Source organism: Ylistrum balloti, unplaced genomic scaffold (assembly GCF_031769215.1).
Source record: "Ylistrum balloti isolate Yb309-2 unplaced genomic scaffold, AGI_CSIRO_Ybal_v1 Utg371022, whole genome shotgun sequence".
Taxonomy (NCBI): domain Eukaryota; kingdom Metazoa; phylum Mollusca; class Bivalvia; order Pectinida; family Pectinidae; genus Ylistrum; species Ylistrum balloti.
Genome location: NW_026782568.1, coordinates 38,663 through 62,053, shown reverse-complemented (window position 1 = coordinate 62,053; position 23,391 = coordinate 38,663). Strand labels below are relative to the sequence as shown.

The 23,391-nt window shown below is 39.6% G+C and overlaps 1 protein-coding gene across 1 annotated transcript in view; it reads left to right on the top strand.

Moving 5' to 3' along the window:
- Window positions 1-3,181: 3,181 nt before the first annotated feature.
- The window catches only part of LOC132560147 (RB1-inducible coiled-coil protein 1-like), a 29,757-nt gene continuing 9,547 nt past the window's right edge, over window positions 3,182-23,391 (top strand). Inside the window, exons 1-14 of the mRNA XM_060224795.1 lie at window positions 3,182-3,192; window positions 3,517-3,934; window positions 4,179-4,260; window positions 7,384-7,469; window positions 7,820-7,935; window positions 8,539-8,625; window positions 9,022-9,169; window positions 9,707-9,934; window positions 10,196-10,380; window positions 10,797-10,983; window positions 16,799-16,880; window positions 17,064-17,122; window positions 17,796-17,896; window positions 20,326-23,323. Of these exons, the coding sequence (XP_060080778.1) occupies window positions 3,182-3,192; window positions 3,517-3,934; window positions 4,179-4,260; window positions 7,384-7,469; window positions 7,820-7,935; window positions 8,539-8,625; window positions 9,022-9,169; window positions 9,707-9,934; window positions 10,196-10,380; window positions 10,797-10,983; window positions 16,799-16,880; window positions 17,064-17,122; window positions 17,796-17,896; window positions 20,326-23,323 (4,788 nt within the window). The remainder of the gene's footprint in view (window positions 3,193-3,516; window positions 3,935-4,178; window positions 4,261-7,383; window positions 7,470-7,819; window positions 7,936-8,538; window positions 8,626-9,021; window positions 9,170-9,706; window positions 9,935-10,195; window positions 10,381-10,796; window positions 10,984-16,798; window positions 16,881-17,063; window positions 17,123-17,795; window positions 17,897-20,325; window positions 23,324-23,391) is intronic.

Here is a 23,391-nt window from a genome sequence, read left to right as displayed (position 1 = left end):
TTCTGATATGATTGTGCAACTTCATACACAGAATCGACCATTTATGAGTTTCTGATTCTTTCAAGGAATGTTCCTAATTTGAATTTATCAAATTTGTCAGACCACCCCCAGCGAATTCTATGGTTTGTCCATCCATTCGTCGATTGTCAGATGTCCGATAAGGGCCATGGCCCTCTTGTTTAAGTTTTGTCCTTGCAGGACATTGATATTTAAATATAAACTTTATTTAAGAAAAATTGCAAAACAAGCTGTCATCTTATATTAATCACTCTTGTTTGTCTTGATGAAAACACGCAATGGATGTAACTATGGAAGGAAAGTACAGAGTTCCCAGAGAAAACCCATGTGGTTTGGCATGTTACCCCATTACAAACTTGAGGTGAAAGGTGTGCACATTACCATTGTGTCACATGAAAACCCCTGAGGTGAGAGGAGAGTTCCCACCAGTACATTACCATTGTGTCACATGAAAACCCCTGAGGTGAGAGGAGAGTACCCCCCGGTACATTACCATTGTGTCACATGAAAACCCCTGAGGTGAGAGGAGAGTTCCCCCCGGTACATTACCATTGTGTCACATGAAAACCCCTGAGGTGAGAGGAGAGTACCCCCCGGTACATTACCATTGTGTCACATGAAAACCCCTGAGGTGAGAGGAGAGTACCCCCCTGATACATTACCACTGTGTCACTTGAAAACCCCTGAGGTGAGAGGACAGTACCCCCCAGTACATTACCATTGTGTCCCTTGAAAACCCCTGAGGTGAGAGGAGAGTACTCCCAGTACATTACCACTGTGTCACTTGAAAACCCCTGAGGTGAGAGGAGAGTTCCCCCCGGTACATTACCATTGTGTCACATGAAAACCCCTGAGGTGAGAGGAGAGTACCCCCCAGTACATTACCATTGTGTCACATGAAAACCCCTGAGGTGAGAGGAGAGTACCCCCCAGTACATTACCATTGTGTCACATGAAAACCCCTGAGGTGAGAGGAGAGTTCCCCCCAGTACATTACCATTGTGTCACATGAAAACCCCTGAGGTGAGAGGAGAGTTCCCCCCAGTACATTACCATTGTGTCACATGAAAACCCCTGAGGTGAGAGGAGAGTTCCCCCCAGTACATTACCATTGTGTCACATGAAAACCCCTGAGGTGAGAGGAGAGTACCCCCTAGTACATTACCATTGTGTCACATGAAAACCCCTGAGGTGAGAGGAGAGTTCCCCCCAGTACATTACCATTGTGTCACATGAAAACCCCTGAGGTGAGAGGAGAGTTCCCCCCCAGTACATTACCATTGTGTCACATGAAAACCCCTGAGGTGAGAGGAGAGTTCCCACCAGTACATTACCATTGTGTCACTTGAAAACCCCAGAGGTGAGAGGAGAGTACCCCCGTGGTACATTACCACTGTGTCACATGAAAACCCCTGAGGTGAGAGGAGAGTTCCCCCCAGTACATTACCATTGTGTCACATGAAAACCCCTGAGGTGAGAGGAGAGTTCCCCCCAGTACATTACCATTGTGTCACATGAAAACCCCTGAGGTGAGAGGAGAGTACCCCCCAGTACATTACCATTGTGTCACATGAAAACCCCTGAGGTGAGAGGAGAGTACCCCCTAGTACATTACCATTGTGTCACATGAAAACCCCTGAGGTGAGAGGAGAGTTCCCCACCGAGTACATTACCACTGTGTCACATGAAAACCCCTGAGGTGAGAGGAGAGTACCCCCCAGTACATTACCATTGTGTCACATGAAAACCCCTGAGGTGAGAGGAGAGTGCCCCCTGTACATTACCATTGTGTCACATGAAAACCCCTGAGGTGAGAGGAGAGTGCCCCCCAGTACATTACCATTGTGTCACATGAAAACTCCTGAGGTGAGAGGAGAGTTCCCCCCAGTACATTACCATTGTGTCACATGAAAACCCCTGAGGTGAGAGGAGAGTTCCCCCCCAGTACATTACCATTGTGTCACATGAAAACCCCTGAGGTGAGAGGAGAGTACCCCCGTGGTTTACCATTGTGTCACATGAAAACCCCTGAGGTGAGGACCATTGTGTCACATGAAAACCCCTGAACCCCTGGTGAGAGGAGGTGAGAGGAGAGTTCCCCCCAGTACATTACCATTGTGCCACATGAAAACCCTTGAGGTGAGAGGAGAGTTCCCCCCAGTACATTACCACTTTGTCACATGAAAACCCCTGAGGTGAGAGGAGAGTTCCCCCCAGTACATTACCACTGTGTCACATGAAAACCCCTGAGGTGAGAGGAGAGTACCCCCCAGTACATTACCATTGTGTCACATGAAAACCCCTGAGGTGAGAGGAGAGTGCCCCCCCTGAGGTGAGTACATTACCATTGTGTCACATGAAAACCCCTGAGGTGAGAGGAGAGTGCCCCCCAGTACATTACCATTGTGTCACATGAAAACTCCTGAGGTGAGAGGAGAGTTCCCCCCCAGTACATTACCATTGTGTCACATGAAAACCCCTGAGGTGAGAGGAGAGTTCCCCCCAGTACATTACCATTGTGTCACATGAAAACCCCTGAGGTGAGAGGAGAGTACCCCCGTGGTACATTACCACTGTGTCACATGAAAACCCCTGAGGTGAGAGGAGAGTTCCCCCCAGTACATTACCATTGTGTCACATGAAAACCCCTGAGGTGAGAGGAGAGTTCCCCCCAGTACATTACCGCTGTGTCACATGAAAACCCCTGAGGTGAGAGGAGAGTACCCCCCAGTACATTACCACTGTGTCACATGAAAACCCCTGAGGTGAGAGGAGAGTACCCCCCAGTACATTACCATTGTGTCACATGAAAACCTGTGTGATATCTTTATCACAGTTAGATAATGATTTGTACATTGTGTTATATATTGTACGCGTTGGTCATATATCTACTTTATGTTTTCAGTGTAATTGTCTAACAAACATGAACAGACTGAATGATAGTACATGTATATAGTATATCAGTGTTGTGAAGAAATCTTTATTACATAAATTGTCATACATATGTTATATTGGAATATGATGTGATAACTGTTGATGTTTTACAGTGTTGCCACTCTTCAGGGGGTGATAGCCAGAGCATGTCATATATCAGAGGACAAACAGGTGTTACTGATTAGTGGTGGAGAGAGCCTTGACCCTGCCGCAAGGGTCGGAAAGTACCATGCAGGAACTGTAAGTCACTTCTTCATTGTAGAACAGCATTCAGATAGCTGTCATCATTTTGGTGTTTTGTTCTATTGAAATAACAAAAAAGGTGTTCAGGGATGTTCAATTCTACTTGCCTGATGCCAAAGACAAGTATTTTTTGTTCTTGGTACAAAATATTGTTACTCTTAAGTGGTGCAAGTAAAAAATTATTGGATCAAATAGCACAGTTTTGCCTACCCATGTTCTTAAACTTGTGATTATATAGAATTGATATCAATTGGAAATATTTCAAAACAAGTAAAGGTATGAAAATTTCTTTATTCTTAATTTTGGGCATAAAATTTATAGATTGAGGAAGTTAGTCGGAGACATAAGTTTAGGTAATCTTGCTGACCTTCAGACTAAGTTGGAGATAGACATAGGTAATCTTGCTGACCTTCAGACTAAGTCGGAGATAGACATAAGTAATCTTGCTGACCTTCAGACTAAGTCGGAGATAGACATAGGTAATCTTGCTGACCTTCAGACTAAGTCGGAGATAGACATAAGTAATCTTGCTGACCTTCAGACTAAGTTGGAGATAGACAGAAGTAATCTTGCTGACCTTCAGACTAAGTCGGAGATAGACATAAGTAATCTTGCTGACCTTCAGACTAAGTCGGAGATAGACATAAGTAATCTTGCTGACCTTCAGACTAAGTTGGAGATAGACATAAGTAATCTTGCTGACCTTCAGACTAAGTCGGAGATAGACATAAGTAATCTTGCTGACCTTCAGACTAAAAGAAACAGAAGCTGTAAACTATTTATGACATACAGTTTTACAGATTTCACATAAATACAATGACTTATCTCATTAGAAAAAGTGTTTTAATTTTAATTAAGATAATTTTCCTTGTGAGGCTTACTAAAAAAATTAAATAAAAATTACCATTTGACCAACATTTTTATTGCATCTGAAAAATTTATTTTTATTTAGCAAATAAACATGTTCATTGGTCTATTTGTAGGACACCAATCCAATATTCCTGTTCAGCAAAAGTACAATAGAAGCCATGACACCCCCCTCTCCTAGTGTTCATTATGGATCAGGTAAATATAACCAATGTAAGACACCATGACATCCCCTTCTAGTGTTCATTATGGATCAGATAACACCATGACGCCCCCTTCTAGTGTTCATTATGGATCAGATAACACCATGACACCCCCCTCTCCTAGTGTTCATTATGGATCAGATAACACCATGACACCCCCCTCTCCTAGTGTTCATTATGGATCAGATAACACCATGACACCCCCTTCTAGTGTTCATTATGGATCAGATAACACCATGACACCCCCCTCTCCTAGTGTTCATTATGGATCAGATAACACCATGACACCCCCCTCTCCTAGTGTTCATTATGGATCAGATAACACCATGACGCCCCCTTCTAGTGTTCATTATGGATCAGATAACACCATGACACCCCCCTCTCCTAGTGTTCATTATGGATCAGATAACACCATGACACCCCCCTCTCCTAGTGTTCATTATGGATCAGATAACACCATGACACCCCCCACTCCTAGTGTTCATTATGGATCAGATAACACCATGACACCCCCTTCTAGTGTTCATTATGGATCAGATAACACCATGACACCCCCCTCTCCTAGTGTTCATTATGGATCAGATAACACCATGACACCCCCTTTTAGTGTTCATTATGGATCAGATAACACCATGACACCCCCCTCTCCTAGTGTTCATTATGGATCACCCCCTTTAGTGTTCATTATGATAACACCCATGACACCCCCCTCTCCTAGTGTTCATTATGGATCAGATAACACCATGACACCCCCCTCTCCTAGTGTTCATTATGGATCAGATAACACCATGACTCCCCCCTCTTCTAGTGTTCATTATGGATCAGATAACACCATGACACCCCCCTCTCCTAGTGTTCATTATGGATCAGATAACACCATGACGCCCCCCTCTCCTAGTGTTCATTATTGATCAGATAACACGACTACGCCCCCTTCTAGTGTTCATTATGGATCAGATAACACCATGACACCCCCTCTCCTAGTGTTCATAATGGATCAGATAACACCATGACACCCCCCTCTCCTAGTGTTCATTATGGATCAGATAACACCATGACACCCCCCTCTCCTAGTGTTCATTATGGATCAGATAACACCATGACGCCCCCCTCTCCTAGTGTTCATTATGGATCAGATAACACCATGACGCCCCCCTCTCCTAGTGTTCATTATGGATCAGATAACACCATGACACCCCCCTCTCCTAGTGTTCATTATGGATCAGATAACACCATGACACCCCCCTCTCCTAGTGTTCATTATGGATCAGATAACACCATGACACCCCCCTCTCCTAGTGTTCATTATGGATCAGATAACACCATGACACCCCCTCTCCTAGTGTTCATTATGGATCAGATAACACCATGACACCCCCCTCTCCTAGTGTTCATTATGGATCAGATAACACCATGACACCCCCCTCTCCTAGTGTTCATTATGGATCAGATAACACCATGACATCCCCTCTCCTAGTGTTCATTATGGATCAGATAACACCATGACACCCCCCTCTCCTAGTGTTCATTATGGATCAGATAACACCATGACACCCCCCTCTCCTAGTGTTCATTATGGATCAGATAACACCATGACACCCCCCTCTCCTAGTGTTCATTATGGATCAGATAACACCATGACACCCCCCTCTCCTAGTGTTCATTATGGATCAGATAACACCATGACGCCCCCCTCTCCTAGTGTTCATTATGGATCAGATAACACCATGACACCCCCCTCTCCTAGTGTTCATTATGGATCAGATAACACCATGACACCCCCCTCTCCTAGTGTTCATTATGGATCAGATAACACCATGACACCCCCCTCTCCTAGTGTTCATTATGGATCAGATAACACCATGACGCCCCCCTCTCCTAGTGTTCATTATGGATCAGATAACACCATGACACCCCCCTCTCCTAGTGTTCATTATGGATCAGATAACACCATGACACCCCCCTCTCCACCATAGTGTTCATTATGGATCAGATAACACCATGACACCCCCTCTCCTAGTGTTCATTATGGATCAGATAACACCATGACACCCCCCTCTCCTAGTGTTCATTATGGATCAGATAACACCATGACGCCCCCCTCTCCTAGTGTTCATTATGGATCAGATAACACCATGACGCCCCCTTCTAGTGTTCATTATGGATCAGATAACACCATGACACCCCCCTCTCCTAGTGTTCATTATGGATCAGATAACACCATGACGCCCCCCTCTCCTAGTGTTCATTATGGATCAGATAACACCATGACGCCCCCCTCTCCTAGTGTTCATTATGGATCAGATAACACCATGACGCCCCCCTCTCCTAGTGTTCATAATGGATCAGATAACACCATGACGCCCCCCTCTCCTAGTGTTCATTATGGATCAGATAACACCATGACGCCCCCCTCTCCTAGTGTTCATTATGGATCAGATAACACCATGACGCCCCCCTCTCCTAGTGTTCATTATGGATCAGATAACACCATGACGCCCCCTTCTAGTGTTCATAATGGATCAGATAACACCATGACATCCCCTTCTAGTGTTCATTATGGATCAGATAACACCATGACACCCCCTTCTAGTGTTCATTATGGATCAGATAACACCATGACACCCCCCTCTCCTAGTGTTCATAATGGATCAGATAACACCATGACGCCCCCCTCTCCTAGTGTTCATTATGGATCAGATAACACCATGACGCCCCCCTCTCCTAGTGTTCATTATGGATCAGATAACACCATGACGCCCCCTCTCCTAGTGTTCATTATGGATCAGATAACACCATGACATCCCCTCTCCTAGTGTTCATTATGGATCAGATAACACCATGACGCCCCCCTCTCCTAGTGTTCATTATGGATCAGATAACACCATGAACCAATGTAAGACACCATGACATCCCCTTCTAGTGTTCATTATGGATCAGATAACACCATGACACCCCCTTCTAGTGTTCATTATGGATCAGATAGATATATAAATATATATGGGATGAAACTCACTCTGTGGTAATAGATCTAGGTAGATCCCTATTTACAAGATGTACATAATTTATCATGGAGTCTCTTATAATGTCAGCTTATTAGAGTTTTGTTGTATTGTAGATGTAGACATTCACAGCCAGGTTGAGGGATCACTGCTGCTACCCCCAGCATATGCTACTGTTGTCTCCAGGGCTCAACTGGCTCTGGTGAGTATATCTTTGATTGTGAAATGTCACCATTGGTATAGCCCATTAGCATGGAATGAAATATATACAACATTTTGATTTGAGTATTGATGAAAATTGTTTACATTAACAAAGTTTCCAGTGTGAAGTCTTATCAATATCTTTTTACTACCAGGTCAATTCAGCCTCAGTGTACACTGTATAGGACAAACATGAATCTAATGAAAAAGACTTCAAATTTAAGTGAAAATCATTGTTAATATATTGGGCAACACATTCATTAAGTTCTTTTAGAAATATACACATCATTTCATACATATTTCAGTTGTGTTACATTAATTTTTATCTAATTTTTCTGTAATGTGTTGTAGCAAATTCATGATGTAGACAAAGAAGAAATGAAAGCATGTGAGAAACTAGTTCATGACCAGCATCTTCAGCAACAAGGTTGGGCTGCTGTAGTGGCTAATCTGGAGGACATCACCAGGTATATAAGTCTGGAGTGTCTGGGGTAGTGTGGAGGGTCAGGTGTCAGGGAGTGGTGTGGAGGGTCAGGTGTCAGGGAGTGGTGTGGAGTGTCAAGTGTCGGGGAGTGGTGTGGAGGGTCAGGTGTCGGGGAGTGGTGTGGAGGGTCAGGTGTCGGGGAGTGGTGTGGAGGGTCTGGTGTCGGGGAGTGGTGTGGAGGGTCAGGTGTCGGGGAGTGGTGTGGAGGGTCAGGTGTCGGGGAGTGGTGTGGAGGGTCAGGTGGAGGGTAGTAGTGTAGAGGGTCAGGGAGCAGTGTTGTGTTGAGGATGAATAAAGCAGTCTAAGGATGATGGAGAGCTGATAGTGGAGGGGGTTGGGATAAAAGTGCTGGAGGGAAGTGAGGGAGCATCAGACTTTCAAGAAATTCCCTTGGGATCCATGTTTTAGACAGGATAAATAAACTTCTTATATATCCATGTAACATATATGGTATATCATAGACGTAAATCAAAGATGTTTTCCATGGATGCTGCATGTTAGACTGTCTGTTTTATGATTTACAACCGATTCCTGTTTAAGCGATCTCCAGTTTTCATATCAAACTATATGTGGCTATGTTTCACAGTGCTCTTCGTCAGAGATCTGAGATATTCATGACAGCATACCACGAGTACCTATGTCAGAGAGAGGACTACAGAGAAACACTATCAAGGTATGTTGTTTGGTGTTCTACACAATATCAAAAAGTCCGTGTAATTTATACCTCATTTATATAACCTCATATTGGATTAGATTCATTTAATCACATACAGAGGCAATAAAGCAGGTTTCTCTTTCATGATCGTGTCTCCCTCATTTCGACCTTTGCTTTGAAGTTGAAAGGGGTTATCAGTTTTAGGCAACAAATTCTGAATACTACTAAAATGATTTGTGAGCAAACAAGGAATTGATATTACAATTAACATATATGTAAAGATATTGAAAATTAAGTTAACAAATTATATCAAGAAAACTATAAAAGTTTCAGTGAACTATTTAAAAGATTTTTTGTAGGAAACTTGCAAAAGTCTGAACATTGGAACTAAATCACACGACATATTATTTTCAGTGTGATCAGTTCCCTGCAGCTGTTGAGTAAGATCCCAGTGCTGCCAGTGTTGTTGAGTGGGGTATCTTTTCTCTCTGAGTGTTCCACGGGTCTGGTCGGGTCCAGTGAGGACAATAATGGTAGTCTGTATGACTGGATAAGCTCTCAGGTACTGACAATACTGACGCACGGTTTAATGTTATGTACAAAGTTAAAATGAGGTATTTGTAAATACAAACATGTATTGAATAAAATGTTTTTGTTGTATGATAGATATTTTTCAAATGTTTGGGAAATTCAAACAGACAACATCTTTAGAGAGGGAAAATCTCCTGCCCTTTGAATACTGTATGCTGAGATATATTACATGGGAGTTCTGTTTCTGTACACGAGTTGTTTGATTCTATTTCATTGGCTTCATCATAACATGTAAGCTTGATCCATGAATTCTATATACAAAATTAAAAACTTGCTAGTCAAGATATACATGTATTACAAGTATACTGTATATATGAAAATGCTGAATCTTTAGTTCTTTATTACTACACAAATTTATATCTCTCCACAACAAACTGCTAGTTACAAATGGAATATATGGGAAAGTTTGCTGATAAAAAGCAAAGATTTTTGCAAAGTTCTTTTTTAAATTATTGCAACCAATTAAGCTAGAAAACGGAAGTTGTAACTGACAAATATGATTGTACAGGATCCTCAACATAACTTAAATGACATGGTGGATCAATGTATGAAGGCCACAGAACAGTTAGACCCACGTATCCAGGAATCTCTGACCACGGAGGTCCAGAGCACCCTGAAACAGGTGGACAACATTAGTATGAAGGAAGTGAAGGGCCTGGAAGATCGTCTGTATGGACTTGACCAGATGATGTCTGTAGCACGTCGCCTAGTCCAGGAGCAGTCGGATATGGCACAGGTACACAATGCTTTATAGGCTAATACCAGGGAGAAAATTCCTGTAGATAAAGGTTTAGTGAGTAATTAATATGTTCAGTGCATTTATGGTTTCCAGTGTTTGTTATAGATACAATGAAGATATCGTTTTTACACCCAGTATTTACTATCATATTATTTTTGTATTTATTGGTGTTTTTATATAAATTATAGCAATGTAAATGGTAGTGAATAGAACATAATTACTTGTAAAGTATTCAAAACAGCTTTGTGTGTGTTCTAGGGTTTAGTTCAGAATCAGAGCCGAGTCAGTAATCTACGTGACAAGTCTATCCTACCTGACCTCTGCTCTAGTCACAAGAAACAACTGCTGGTCATGGTAAACAACCACAAAATGCTCCGAGACAAAAAGAAAAAATGCAAAATGGCGAAGGAAGAACTAGCTGTGAATCTCCATACACGGCTAAGGTCAGTTACTGAATATATGTATATATATGAATATATACTGAGATTAACTGAGGGAAGGGAGATTAACTGAGGGAGGAGAGATTAACTGAGGGAGTGGAGATTAACTGAGGGAGAGGCAATAAGAAGTAGTTTAGAAAGTTATTAGAATGTTGATAGTTCAAACATATATAGTGAGGTATAGCTATGGTTTGTTTTTAAATACTTTTTCTTTACTTGATCGTATTAGAAATATCTATGTCACAATTTCAGTAATAAAATCATTTTGATGATTCAGTCTAAAATGTATATTGTATTGGAGCCTCAAATATTTGAACAAAGTTGCAGAACAATATTGTTGAGAAAATTTTCTGAAAATATATCTGATTTCGGATGTGGTGAGGTTGATGATATGGTTATTTATATCTTTGTGTGGTCAGATGGGTAATGTGGGTTGAGAAAATGATCTGTGATGTGGATGGAAAGCTCATGATTTACCATGAAAACCTAAAGAGACTGAGGAAGCGTTTGGACATTCTGCAACAGATTTATGAGGCCCCTCGAGTGTATGCCCAGCTTGTGGTGGAAGTAGTCCGCAGAAAAAAGTTTGCCTCTTTCTTCACAAAGGTAAGTAATGTGTGTATTACCAGAATGATGCATAACTGAAGGGGGGAGGGGTCAGAATGTATAACTGAAGGGGTGAAGGGGTCAGGATGTATAACTGAAGGGGTGGAGGGGTCAGAATGATGTATAACTGAAGGGGTGGAGTTATCAGAATGATGTATAACTGAAGGGGTGGAGGGGTCAGAATGATGTATAACTGAAGGGATGGAGGGGTCAGAATGTATAACTGAAGGGGTGGAGGGGTCAGAATGTATAACTGAAGGTGTGGAGGGGTCAGAATGTATAACTGAAGGGGTGGAGGGGTCAGAATGTATAACTGAAGGGGTGGAGGGGTCAGAATGATGTATAACTGAAGGGATGGAGGGGTCAGAATGTATAACTGAAGGGGTGGAGGGGTCAGAATGTATAACTGAAGGGGTGGAGGGGTCAGAATGTATAACTGAAGGGGTGGAGGGGTCAGAATGTATAACTGAAGGGGTGGAGGGGTCAGAATGATGTATAACTGAAGGGGTGGAGGGGTCAGAATGTATAACTGAAGGGGTGGAGGGGTCAGAATGATGTATAACTGAAGGGGTGGAGGGGTCAGAATGTATAACTGAAGGGGTGGAGGGGTCAGAATGTATAACTGAAGGGGTGGAGGGGTCAGAATGTATAACTGAAGGGGTGGAGGGGTCAGAATGTATAACTGAAGGGATGGAGGGGTCAGAATGATGTATAACTGAAGGGGTGGAGGGGTCAGAATGTATAACTGAAGGGGTGGAGGGGTCAGAATGATGTATAACTGAAGGGGTGGAGGGGTCAGAATGATGTATAACTTAAGGGGTGGAGGGGTCAGGATGTATAACTGAAGGGATGGAGGGGTCAGAATGATGTATAACTGAAGGGGTGGAGGGGTCAGGATGTATAACTGAAGGGATGGAGGGGTCAGAATGATGTATAACTGAAGGGGTGGAGGGGTCAGAATGTATAACTGAAGGGGTGGAGGGGTCAGAATGATGTATAACTGAAGGGGTGGAGGGGTCAGAATGTATAACTGAAGGGATGGAGGGGTCAGAATGATGTATAACTGAAGGGGTGGAGGGGTCAGAATGTATAACTGAAGGGGTGGAGGGGTCAGAATGTATAACTGAAGGGGTGGAGGGGTCAGAATGTATAATTGAAGGGGTGGAGGGGTCAGGATGTATAACTGAAGGGGTGGAGGGGTCAGAATGATGTATAACTGAAGGGGTGGAGGGGTCAGAATGATGTATAACTGAAGGGGTGGAGGGGTCAGAATGATGTATAACTGAAGGGATGGAGGGGTCAGAATGATGTATAACTGAAGGGGTGGAGGGGTCAGAATGTATAACTGAAGGGGTGGAGGGGTCAGAATGATGTATAACTGAAGGGATGGAGGGGTCAGAATGATGTATAACTGAAGGGGTGGAGGGGTCAGAATGTATAACTGAAGGGGTGGAGGGGTCAGAATGTATAACTGAAGGGATGGAGGGGTCAGAATGATGTATAACTGAAGGGATGGAGGGGTCAGAATGATGTATAACTGAAGGGGTGGAGGGGTCAGAATGTATAACTGAAGAGGTGGAGGGGTCAGAATGTATAACTGAAGGGATGGAGGGGTCAGAATGATGTATAACTGAAGGGATGGAGGGGTCAGAATGATGTATAACTGAAGGGGTGAAGTGATCAGAATGATGTATAACTGAAGGGATGGAGGGGTCAGAATGATGTATAACTGAAGGGGTGGAGGGGTCAGGATGTGAAGGGGTATATTTTGTGGTGATGTAGTGGTGATACTGTTAGTGTATATTATGTAGTGGTGATACTGTTAGTGTATATTATGTAGTGGTGATGTAGTGGTGATACTGTTAGTGTATATTATGTAGTGGTGATACTGTTAGTGTATATTATGTAGTGGTGATGTAGTGGTGATACTGTTAGTGTATATTATGTAGTGGTGATACTGATAGTGTATATTATGTAGTGGTGATACTGTTAGTGTATATTATGTAGTGGTGATGTAGTGGTGATACTGTTAGTGTATATTATGTAGTGGTGATACTGTTAGTGTATATTATGTAGTGGTGATGTAGTGGTGATACTGTTAGTGTATATTATGTAGTGGTGATGTAGTGGTGATACTGTTAGTGTATATTATGTAGTGGTGATACTGTTAGTGTATATTATGTAGTGGTGATACTGTTAGTGTATATTATGTAGTGGTGATACTGTTAGTGTATATTATGTAGTGGTGATGTAGTGGTGATACTGTTAGTGTATATTATGTAGTGGTGATGTAGTGGTGATACTGTTAGTGTATATTATGTAGTGGTGATACTGTTAGTGTATATTATGTAGTGGTGATACTGTTAGTGTATATTATGTAGTGGTGATACTGTTAGTGTATATTATGTAGTGGTGGTACTGTTAGTGTATATTATGTAGTGGTGATGTAGTGGTGATACTGTTAGTGTATATTATGTAGTGGTGATACTGTTAGTGTATATTATGTAGATACTGTTAGTGTATATTATGTAGTGGTGATACTGTATATTATGTAGTGGTGATACTGTTAGTGTATATTATGTAGTGGTGATGTAGTGGTGATACTGTTAGTGTATATTATGTAGTGGTGATACTGTTAGTGTATATTATGTAGTGGTGATGTAGTGGTGATACTGTTAGTGTATATTATGTAGTGGTGATGTAGTGGTGATACTGTTAGTGTATATTATGTAGTGGTGATACTGTTAGTGTATATTATGTAGTGGTGATACTGATAGTGTATATTATGTAGTGGTGATGTAGTGGTGATACTGTTAGTGTATATTATGTAGTGGTGATACTGATAGTGTATATTATGTAGTGGTGATGTAGTGGTGATACTGTTAGTGTATATTATGTAGTGGTGATACTGTTAGTGTATATTATGTAGTGGTGATGTAGTGTATATTATGTAGTGTGTATATTATGTAGTGGTGATACTGTTAGTGTATATTATGTAGTGGTGATACTGTAGTGTATATTATGTGATACTGTTAGTGTATATTATGTAGTGGTGATACTGTTAGTGTATATTATGTAGTGGTGATACTGTTAGTGTATATTATGTAGTGGTGATGTAGTGGTGATACTGTTAGTGTATATTATGTAGTGGTGATACTGTTAGTGTATATTATGTAGTGGTGATAGTGGTGATAGTGTATATATTATGTAGTGGTGATACTGTTAGTGTATATTATGTAGTGGTGATACTGTTAGTGTATATGTATGTGATACTGTGGTGTATATTATGTAGTGGTGATACTGTTAGTGTATATTATGTAGTGGTGATACTGTTAGTGTATATTATGTAGTGGTGATGTAGTGGTGATACTGTTAGTGTATATTATGTAGTAGTGATGCTGATAGTGTATATTATGTAGTGGTGATACTGTTAGTGTATATTATGTAGTGGTGGTATAGTGTATATTATGTAGTGGTGATACTGTTAGTGTATATTATGTAGTGGTGATACTGTTAGTGTATATTATGTAGTGGTGATACTGTTAGTGTATATTATGTAGTGGTGATACTGTTAGTGTATATTATGTAGTGGTGATACTGTTAGTGTATATTATGTAGTGGTGATACTGTTAGTGTATATTATGTAGTGGTGATGTAGTGGTGATACTGTTAGTGTATATTATGTAGTGGTGATACTGTAGTGTATGGTGATACTGTTAGTGTATATTATGTAGTGGTGATGTAGTGGTGATACTGTTAGTGTATATTATGTAGTGGTGATACTGATAGTGTATATTATGTAGTGGTGATGTAGTGGTGATACTGTTAGTGTATATTATGTAGTGGTGATACTGTTAGTGTATATTATGTAGTGGTGATGGAGTGGTGATACTTGTTGTGTATATGATGTAGTGGTGATACTGTTAGTGTATATTATGTAGTGGTGATACTGTTAGTGTATATTATGTAGTGGTGAAACAGGTAGTGTATATAATGTAGTGGTGAAGTGGTGATACTGTTAGTGTATATTATGTAGTGGTGATACTGTTAGTGTATATTATGTAGTGGTGATACTGTTAGTGTATATTATGTAGTGGTGATACTGTTAGTGTATATTATGTAGTGGTGATGTGTTAGTGTATATTATGTAGTGTATATTATGTAGTGGTGATACTGTGATACTAGTGTATATTGATGTAGTGGTGATACTGTTAGTGTATATTATGTAGTGGTGATGTAGTGTTGATACTGTTAGTGTATATTATGTAGTGGTGATACTGTTAGTGTATATTATGTAGTGGTGATGTAGTGGTGATACTGATAGTGTATATTATGTAGTGGTGATACTGTTAGTGTATATTATGTAGTGGTGATACTGTTAGTGTATATTATGTAGTGGTGATACTGTTAGTGTATATTATGTAGTGGTGATGTAGTGGTGATACTGATAGTGTATATTATGTAGTGGTGATACTGTTAGTGTATATTATGTAGTGGTGATGTAGTGGTGATACTGTTAGTGTATATTATGTAGTGGTGATGTATATTATGTGTGGTGATAGTGTGTGTATATTATGTAGTGGTGATACTGTTAGTGTATATTATGTAGTGGTGATGTAGTGGTGATACTGATAGTATATTATGTAGTGGTGATACTGTTAGTGTATATTATGTAGTGGTGATACTGTTAGTGTATATTATGTAGTGGTGATGTAGTGGTGATACTGTTAGTGTATATTATGTAGTGGTGATACTGTTAGTGTATATTATGTAGTGGTGATACTGTTAGTGTATATTATGTAGTGGTGATGTAGTGGTGATACTGATAGTGTATATTATGTAGTGGTGATGTAGTGGTGATACTGTTAGTGTATATTATACTGTTAGTGTATATTATGTAGTGGTGATGTAGTGGTGATACTGTTAGTGTATATTATGTAGTGGTGATGTAGTGGTGATACTGATAGTGTATATTATGTAGTGGTGATGTAGTGGTGATACTGATAGTGTATATTATGTAGTGGTGATGTAGTGGTGATACTGTTAGTGTATATTATGTAGTGGTGATACTTATGTAGTGGTGATACTGTTAGTGTATATTATGTAGTGGTGATGTATTGGTGATACTGTTAGTGTATATTATGTAGTGGTGATACTGTTAGTGTATATTATGTAGTGGTGATACTGTTAGTGTATATTATGTAGTGGTGATACTGTTAGTGTATATTATGTAGTGGTGATACTGTTAGTGTATATTATGTAGTGGTGATACTGTTAGTGTATATTATGTAGTGGTGATGTAGTGGTGATACTGTTAGTGTATATTATGTAGTGGTGATACTGATAGTGTATATTATGTAGTGGTGATGTAGTGGTGATACTGTTAGTGTATATTATGTAGTGGTGATGTATTGGTGATACTGTTAGTGTATATTATGTAGTGGTGATACTGTTAGTGTATTTTATGTAGTGGTGATACTGTTAGTGTATATTATGTAGTGGTGATGTAGTGGTGATACTGTTAGTGTATATTATGTAGTGGTGATGTAGTGGTGATACTGTTAGTGTATATTATGTAGTGGTGATGCTGATAGTGTATATTATGTAGTGGTGATGTAGTGGTGATACTGATAGTGTATATTATGTAGTGGTGATGTATTGGTGATACTGTTAGTGTATATTATGTAGTGGTGATACTGTTAGTGTATATTATGTAGTGGTGATACTGTTAGTGTATATTATGTAGTGGTGATACTGATAGTGTATATTATGTTTTGATGATGTAGTGGTGATACTGATAGTGTATATTTTGTAGTGGGCAGCAACTGTAGCAGATGACTTTAATTCTGTTCACTCAGAGGAGGTAAAACGCAGACAGAGTTTTCAAAGTGAAGTTGGTAAGTTGAAAAGTAGTTTTACAATGCACAAAGTTACTTAACGAAATTGTTTTTTTCATGTAGTGAACTGAACAAAACAGAATCATTGATTTTTACTGATTAAGATTGTGTATTTATATGTGAGATGTGTTTCAGGCAGTTGGTGATGTGTTTAATGGTTTCTGTGACTGTTTTTATATCTAGGGCATCACTTCCTACAGACACTGTTCCAGGGTCTAGATGATGTCCCTGTCACTGTTATTGTGAGTACATGTCATCATTATCATACCCGATCTTTAATCACTTCAAAATTGCTTATTTACTTTTTTTTAGTTTGGATTGTTTTAGAAAGTCATGGAGAGTATACATAACTTTTCAGCAACAGCATCTGCAGAAGCCTGTTTAGGGCAAAACCGGGCAATAGACATGCAGTGAATTTAAACAACCTACTGTAATGCTGTTGCAGTTGATATTTTTTGCCTGATTTTTTCTACTGATGGATAACCCTGTATACTATTGAGTAACTAGTTGAAGAGTATAGGAACCGAACAACCACCCAAGCAACATACCAGCATTAGCTCTACTGCCTGTACTTTTGTTTGTATACATAGCTTGTCCACTGCTCAGCTATTGATTACTGGCAGGTCATTATTGACCCACTCATCCTTAGTTAAGTCTCTTCTGACTTAATATAACAAATTAATACTTAGTTCTTACAAAAAAACAGCATGGATATCAGAGGTCAAGATTTTGAGCACTTCACTTAGAAATCTTAACTTTGTAGCTGTGACAAAAACGTTCACTTCTTGACCTCTAAATCTAAACTTTGACCTCAATACACTGATGATAAAAAATGAAATCACTACATTGTAGATTGCCTTCTACTACTGTGCTCTCTTATTTACTGACATAGTAATCCTGAATTTTTATCCACAGAATAAGACACCATCAGATTTTGACCAGAACTTACCAAACATCACGTCTGATGACATCACCATGCTGAAAGAGGCCGTGCCTGAGCTGGCAGAACAGCTTAAGTATGTACTCTATGTTATTCTTAGGATCAGATGTTGTTAAGTCAAATGTTTATCATCTTCATGTACTAGTGATGGTAATCTCAATACAGATGTAAGTCATGTAATAATACAAGTGATGCTGAGTTTTGATACAGGTGTAACTAATGTTATCATTCTACTGATATTGAGTCTCGATACAGGTGTAACTAATGTTATCATTCTACTGATATTGAGTCTCGATACAGGTGTAACTGATGTTATCATTCTACTGATATTGAGTCTCGATACAGGTGTAACTGATGTTATCATTCTACTGATATTGAACTAATGTTATCATTCTACTGATACAGGTGTAACTAATGTTATCATTCTACTGATATTGAGTCTCGATACAGGTGTAACTAATGTTATCATTCTACTGATATTGAGTCTCGATACAGGTGTAACTAATGTTATCATTCTACTGATATTGAGTCTCGATACAGGTGTAACTAATGTTATCATTCTACTGATATTGAGTCTCGATACAGGTGTAACTAATGTTATCATTCTACTGATATTGAGTCTCGATACAGGTGTAACTAATGTTATCATTCTACTGATATTGAGTCTCGATACAGGTGTAACTAATGTTATCATTCTACTGATATTGAGTCTCGATACAGGTGTAACTAATGTTATCATTCTACTGATATTGAGTCTCGATACAGGTGTAACTGATGTTATCATTCTACTGATATTGAGTCTCGATACAGGTGTAACTAATGTTATCATTCTACTGATATTGAGTCTCGATACAGGTGTAACTGATGTTATCATTCTACTGATATTGAGTCTCGATACAGGTGTAACTAATGTTATCATTCTACTGATATTGAGTCTCGATACAGGTGTAACTAATGTTATCATTCTACTGATATTGAGTCTCGATACAGGTGTAACTAATGTTATCATTCTACTGATATTGAGTATTGAGTCTCGATACAGGTGTAACTAATGTTATCATTCTACTGATATTGAGTCTCGATACAGGTGTAACTAATGTTATCATTCTACTGATATTGAGTCTCGATACAGGTGTAACTAATGTTATCATTCTACTGATATTGAGTCTCGATACAGGTGTAACTAATGTTATCATTCTACTGATATTGAGTCTCGATACAGGTGTAACTAATGTTATCATTCTACTGATATTGAGTCTCGATACAGGTGTAACTAATGTTATCATTCTACTGATATTGAGTCTCGATACAGGTGTAACTGATGTTATCATTCTACTGATATTGAGTCTCGATACAGGTGTAACTGATGTTATCATTCTACTGATATTGAGTCTCGATACAGGTGTAACTGATGTTATCATTCTACTGATATTGAGTCTCGATACAGGTGTAACTGATGTTATCATTCTACTGATATTGAGTCTCGATACAGGTGTAACTAATGTTATCATTCTACTGATATTGAGTCTCGATACAGGTGTAACTAATGTTATCATTCTACTGATATTGAGTCTCGATACAGGTGTAACTAATGTTATCATTCTACTGATATTGAGTCTCGATACAGGTGTAACTAATGTTATCATTCTACTGATATAATGTTATCTAATGTTATCATTCTACTGATATTGAGTCTCGATACAGGTGTAACTAATGTTATCATTCTACTGATATTGAGTCTCGATACAGGTGTAACTAATGTTATCATTCTACTGATATTGATCAGGTGTAACTGATGTTATCATTCTACTGATATTGAGTACAGGTGTAACTGATGTTATCATTCTACTGATATTGAGTCTCGATACAGGTGTAACTGATGTTATCATTCTACTGATATTGAGTCTCGATACAGGTGTAACTAATGTTATCATTCTACTGATATTGAGTCTCGATACAGGTGGAACTAATGTTATCATTCTACTGATATTGAGTCACGATACAGGTGTAACTGATGTTATCATTCTACTGATATTGAGTCTCGATACAGGTGTAACTAATGTTATCATTCTACTGATATTGAGTCTCGATACAGGTGTAACTAATGTTATCATTCTACTGATATTGAGTCTCGATACAGGTGGAACTAATGTTATCATTCTACTGATATTGAGTCTCGATACAGGTGTAACTAATGTTATCATTCTACTGATATTGAGTCTCGATACAGGTGTAACTAATGTTATCATTCTACTGATATTGAGTCTCGATACAGGTGGAACTAATGTTATCATTCTACTGATATTGAGTCTCGATACAGGTGTAACTAATGTTATCATTCTACTGATATTGAGTCTCGATACAGGTGTAACTAATGTTATCATTCTACTGATATTGAGTCTCGATACAGGTGGAACTTTAGTGGTCATACAAGTCCCTTCTTATGTCTGAGAGGCATGGGATAGACAGCAGTAAGATATACTCATGACTAAATCTTTATTTTAGGGTACCATTAGAGGCTGCTCTACCACCAGGTACCACAGACATTACAAAAAGCAAATTTCCTCAGCTGTTTAAACATAGCTCTATAGTCACATCAGAGATTGAAATCATCCACAGTGTGGATGATCAGTACCTGACTTGTGACCGAGATAGTGTTTCTCTTGGTGAACAAGTGGCTAATTCTGAACTGGATGCAAACCTTGTGATCAAAAGTGATAATGACACTGACCAATTAAAACCCGAACTTTTAATGCCCAGAAGTCTTTCAGAAGACCTCACGCAGCAAATGAAAGGGGAGGGTAGTGAGGATTCAAACGAGGGTACTGTGGCTAGTGGAGGTACTGCTGTGACAAGCTTGCCAGTCAAAGGGCAACAAGTGATGCTGAAAACCTCTGGGGAGGCTTCAGGAGCCTCTACTTCATCTGGTGAGCAAATTAAGTCAACTGGGAGTGATTCATCTGGACAAGAGAATGCTCAAAACAGTGGTGAGGAGAAAAGTGGTGAGAGTTCAGGGCGAAAAATAACACCAAGACGCAGGCAAGGGGCAGAATTGTCTCCTGACATGGAAACATCTCAGGAGTTCACTACAGCTGATTTCTATATTGAAGATTCAATGCCTTCATCTATAGCAGACTCACCGCCAACTTGTTCTAAACCAAGTACAGTTAAACCTAGCAGTGAAAAACTCCTAGAAAACAAGGCAGCTTACGTAGAGAGACTGGAGAAGGAAAATGTTGAGTACAAGGCTAGGGACACTGTTGTATCTTCTAAACTTAAAACTTTTCAGGAATATGTAAGTGTACACTTACCACAGATGAAATCATCTTTAAGTTCATTTCAAACAACATATGTGAATAGCAAATTAGAATTTCAAGATGAATTTGAATCCAATAAGAAAAAAATACTTGAAACTTTACAACAGTTTGATGCACATAGAAGTGAAGAAGAGAGGATTAACATAGAAAAACACATTGCTGATGCAGAGAAAATCAGAAATGAATTGGAGGAACAACTCAAACAATCCAATCAACAAATATCAGAACAAAAAGCAGAAGTGGAAACTCTACAGCAGGCTTTGGTTATTGCGAAGGAGGATGTTGCATTAGTGAGAAAAACATTGGAAGAAAAAGTAACAGAGTTAAGATATCAACTGTCAGAAATAAAGATTGTAAGTGAAAGTGACAAGGGTAGGATAACAGAACTCGAAAGTCAGACAGAATCTTTGAAAGAACAATCAAATATGGTACAAGAAAAAGCAAAACAAGAGAAAGAAAAGCTGGAAAATGATTTAACTGAGGCAAAAAACACATACCAAACAGAAATTTCTGAACTAACAAAGCAGCACTCTTTAGAAATGGAGGTAGAGCTAGACAAACTCAGGGCAGAAATTCAGTTACAGATTGATGAACTCGAAAAGATAGTTACTGAAAAAGAAAACTTGCTGAAGGAAAAAGAATCAATGTTGGAGAAAGCTGAGAAAGAAAAAATCCTATTGGAAGAGAAAATGATGGCAAAATTCCAAACTGAAAAAGATGGCATAACTAAAATTATGGAAGAGGATTTTAAAGAAAGAATGAAAAAACAAATTGAGGAAGAAAAGGAAGCATTATCAAAAAAATTTCATAATGAAAAAGAAAACCTTCTTGAGGAACATAAAAGTGGTATAGAAAATTTATCAAAACAGTTTGTGTCAGAAAAGGAAGAGGAGGTGGAAAAATTAAAAAAAGAATTGGAAGAAAAATTTCAGAGAAGTGAGACAAGCATAAGAATTCTATTAGAAAATGAAAAAGATGCAGAATTAGAGAAACAAAAAAATATCCTGTCAGAGGATTTCAAGAAAGAACTTGAAACTATCAGAGACAAGTTACTTGAGGAGAAGGCAACAATAGCATTAGAACTGAATACAATCCGTGACAAAGTGGTTGTACAGAGAGAGTCACAGACCGAAGTAAAGGAGAGTAAACCCCTCTCTGTACAAACAGAACCAGCTCAAGTGACAGGACAGGAGACACAGACTATAGTACAAGAGGTAACACAGTCACAGTCACAGACAGACAAAACCCAACTCTCTCAGCAACAAATCCAAACAGAAGTATTTGAGGGTACACACATGGAGTCTCAGACAGAAGCCACACAAGTGAAAACTGGTGTATCACAGACAAAAACTGTTGTACTAGCCCAAGGGGGGACGCAGACAAAAACTGTTGTACTAGCCCAGGGGGGGACACAGACAACTGTAAAGGAATACCTTCCCAAAGAGGCTCAAACCAAAGTACAGAGCTATGCCCAAGGTGAAGCACAAACAGATCTCAAAGCCATGGAGAAACAGACCAACTCACCAGAGGGGCTGCAGCTGGTTGGCAATGTCTTAAGTAGAGAGGAGCATGAAGATGTAGTTAGAGAAGTTGAACGGCGTCTACAGAAACAGCAGGATCAGGCTGTGGTCAAGGTGAGATTAGATGTAGTCAGAGAAGTAGAGAGATGTCTACAGAAACAGCAGTATCATGCTGTGGTCAAGGTGAGTTTAGATGTAGTCAGAGAAGTAGAGAGGTGTCTACAGAAACAGCAGGATCATGCTGTGGTCAAGGTGAGTGTATATGTAGTCAGAGAAGTAGAGAGGTGTCTACAGAAACAGCAGGATCAGGCTGTGGTCAAGGTAAGTTTAGATGTAGTCAGAGAAGTAGAGATGTGTTTACAGAAACAGCAGGATCAGGCTGTGGTCAAGGTGAGTTTAGATGTAGTCAGAGAAGTAGAGAGGTGTCTACAGAAACAGCAGGATCAGGCTGTGGTCAAGGTGAGTTTAGATGTAGTCAGAGAAGTAGAGTGGTGTCTACAGAAACAGCAGGATCAGGCTGTGGTCAAGGTGAGTTTAGATGTAGTCAGAGAAGTAGAGAGGTGTCTACAGAAACAGCAGGATCAGGCTGTGGTCAAGGTGAGTTTAGATGTAGTCAGAGAAGTAGAGAGGTGTCTACAGAAACAGCAGGATCAGGCTGTGGTCAAGGTGAGTTTAGATGTAGTCAGAGAAGTAGAGTGGTGTCTACTGTAGGAAACAAAGATTTATCTGTGTAG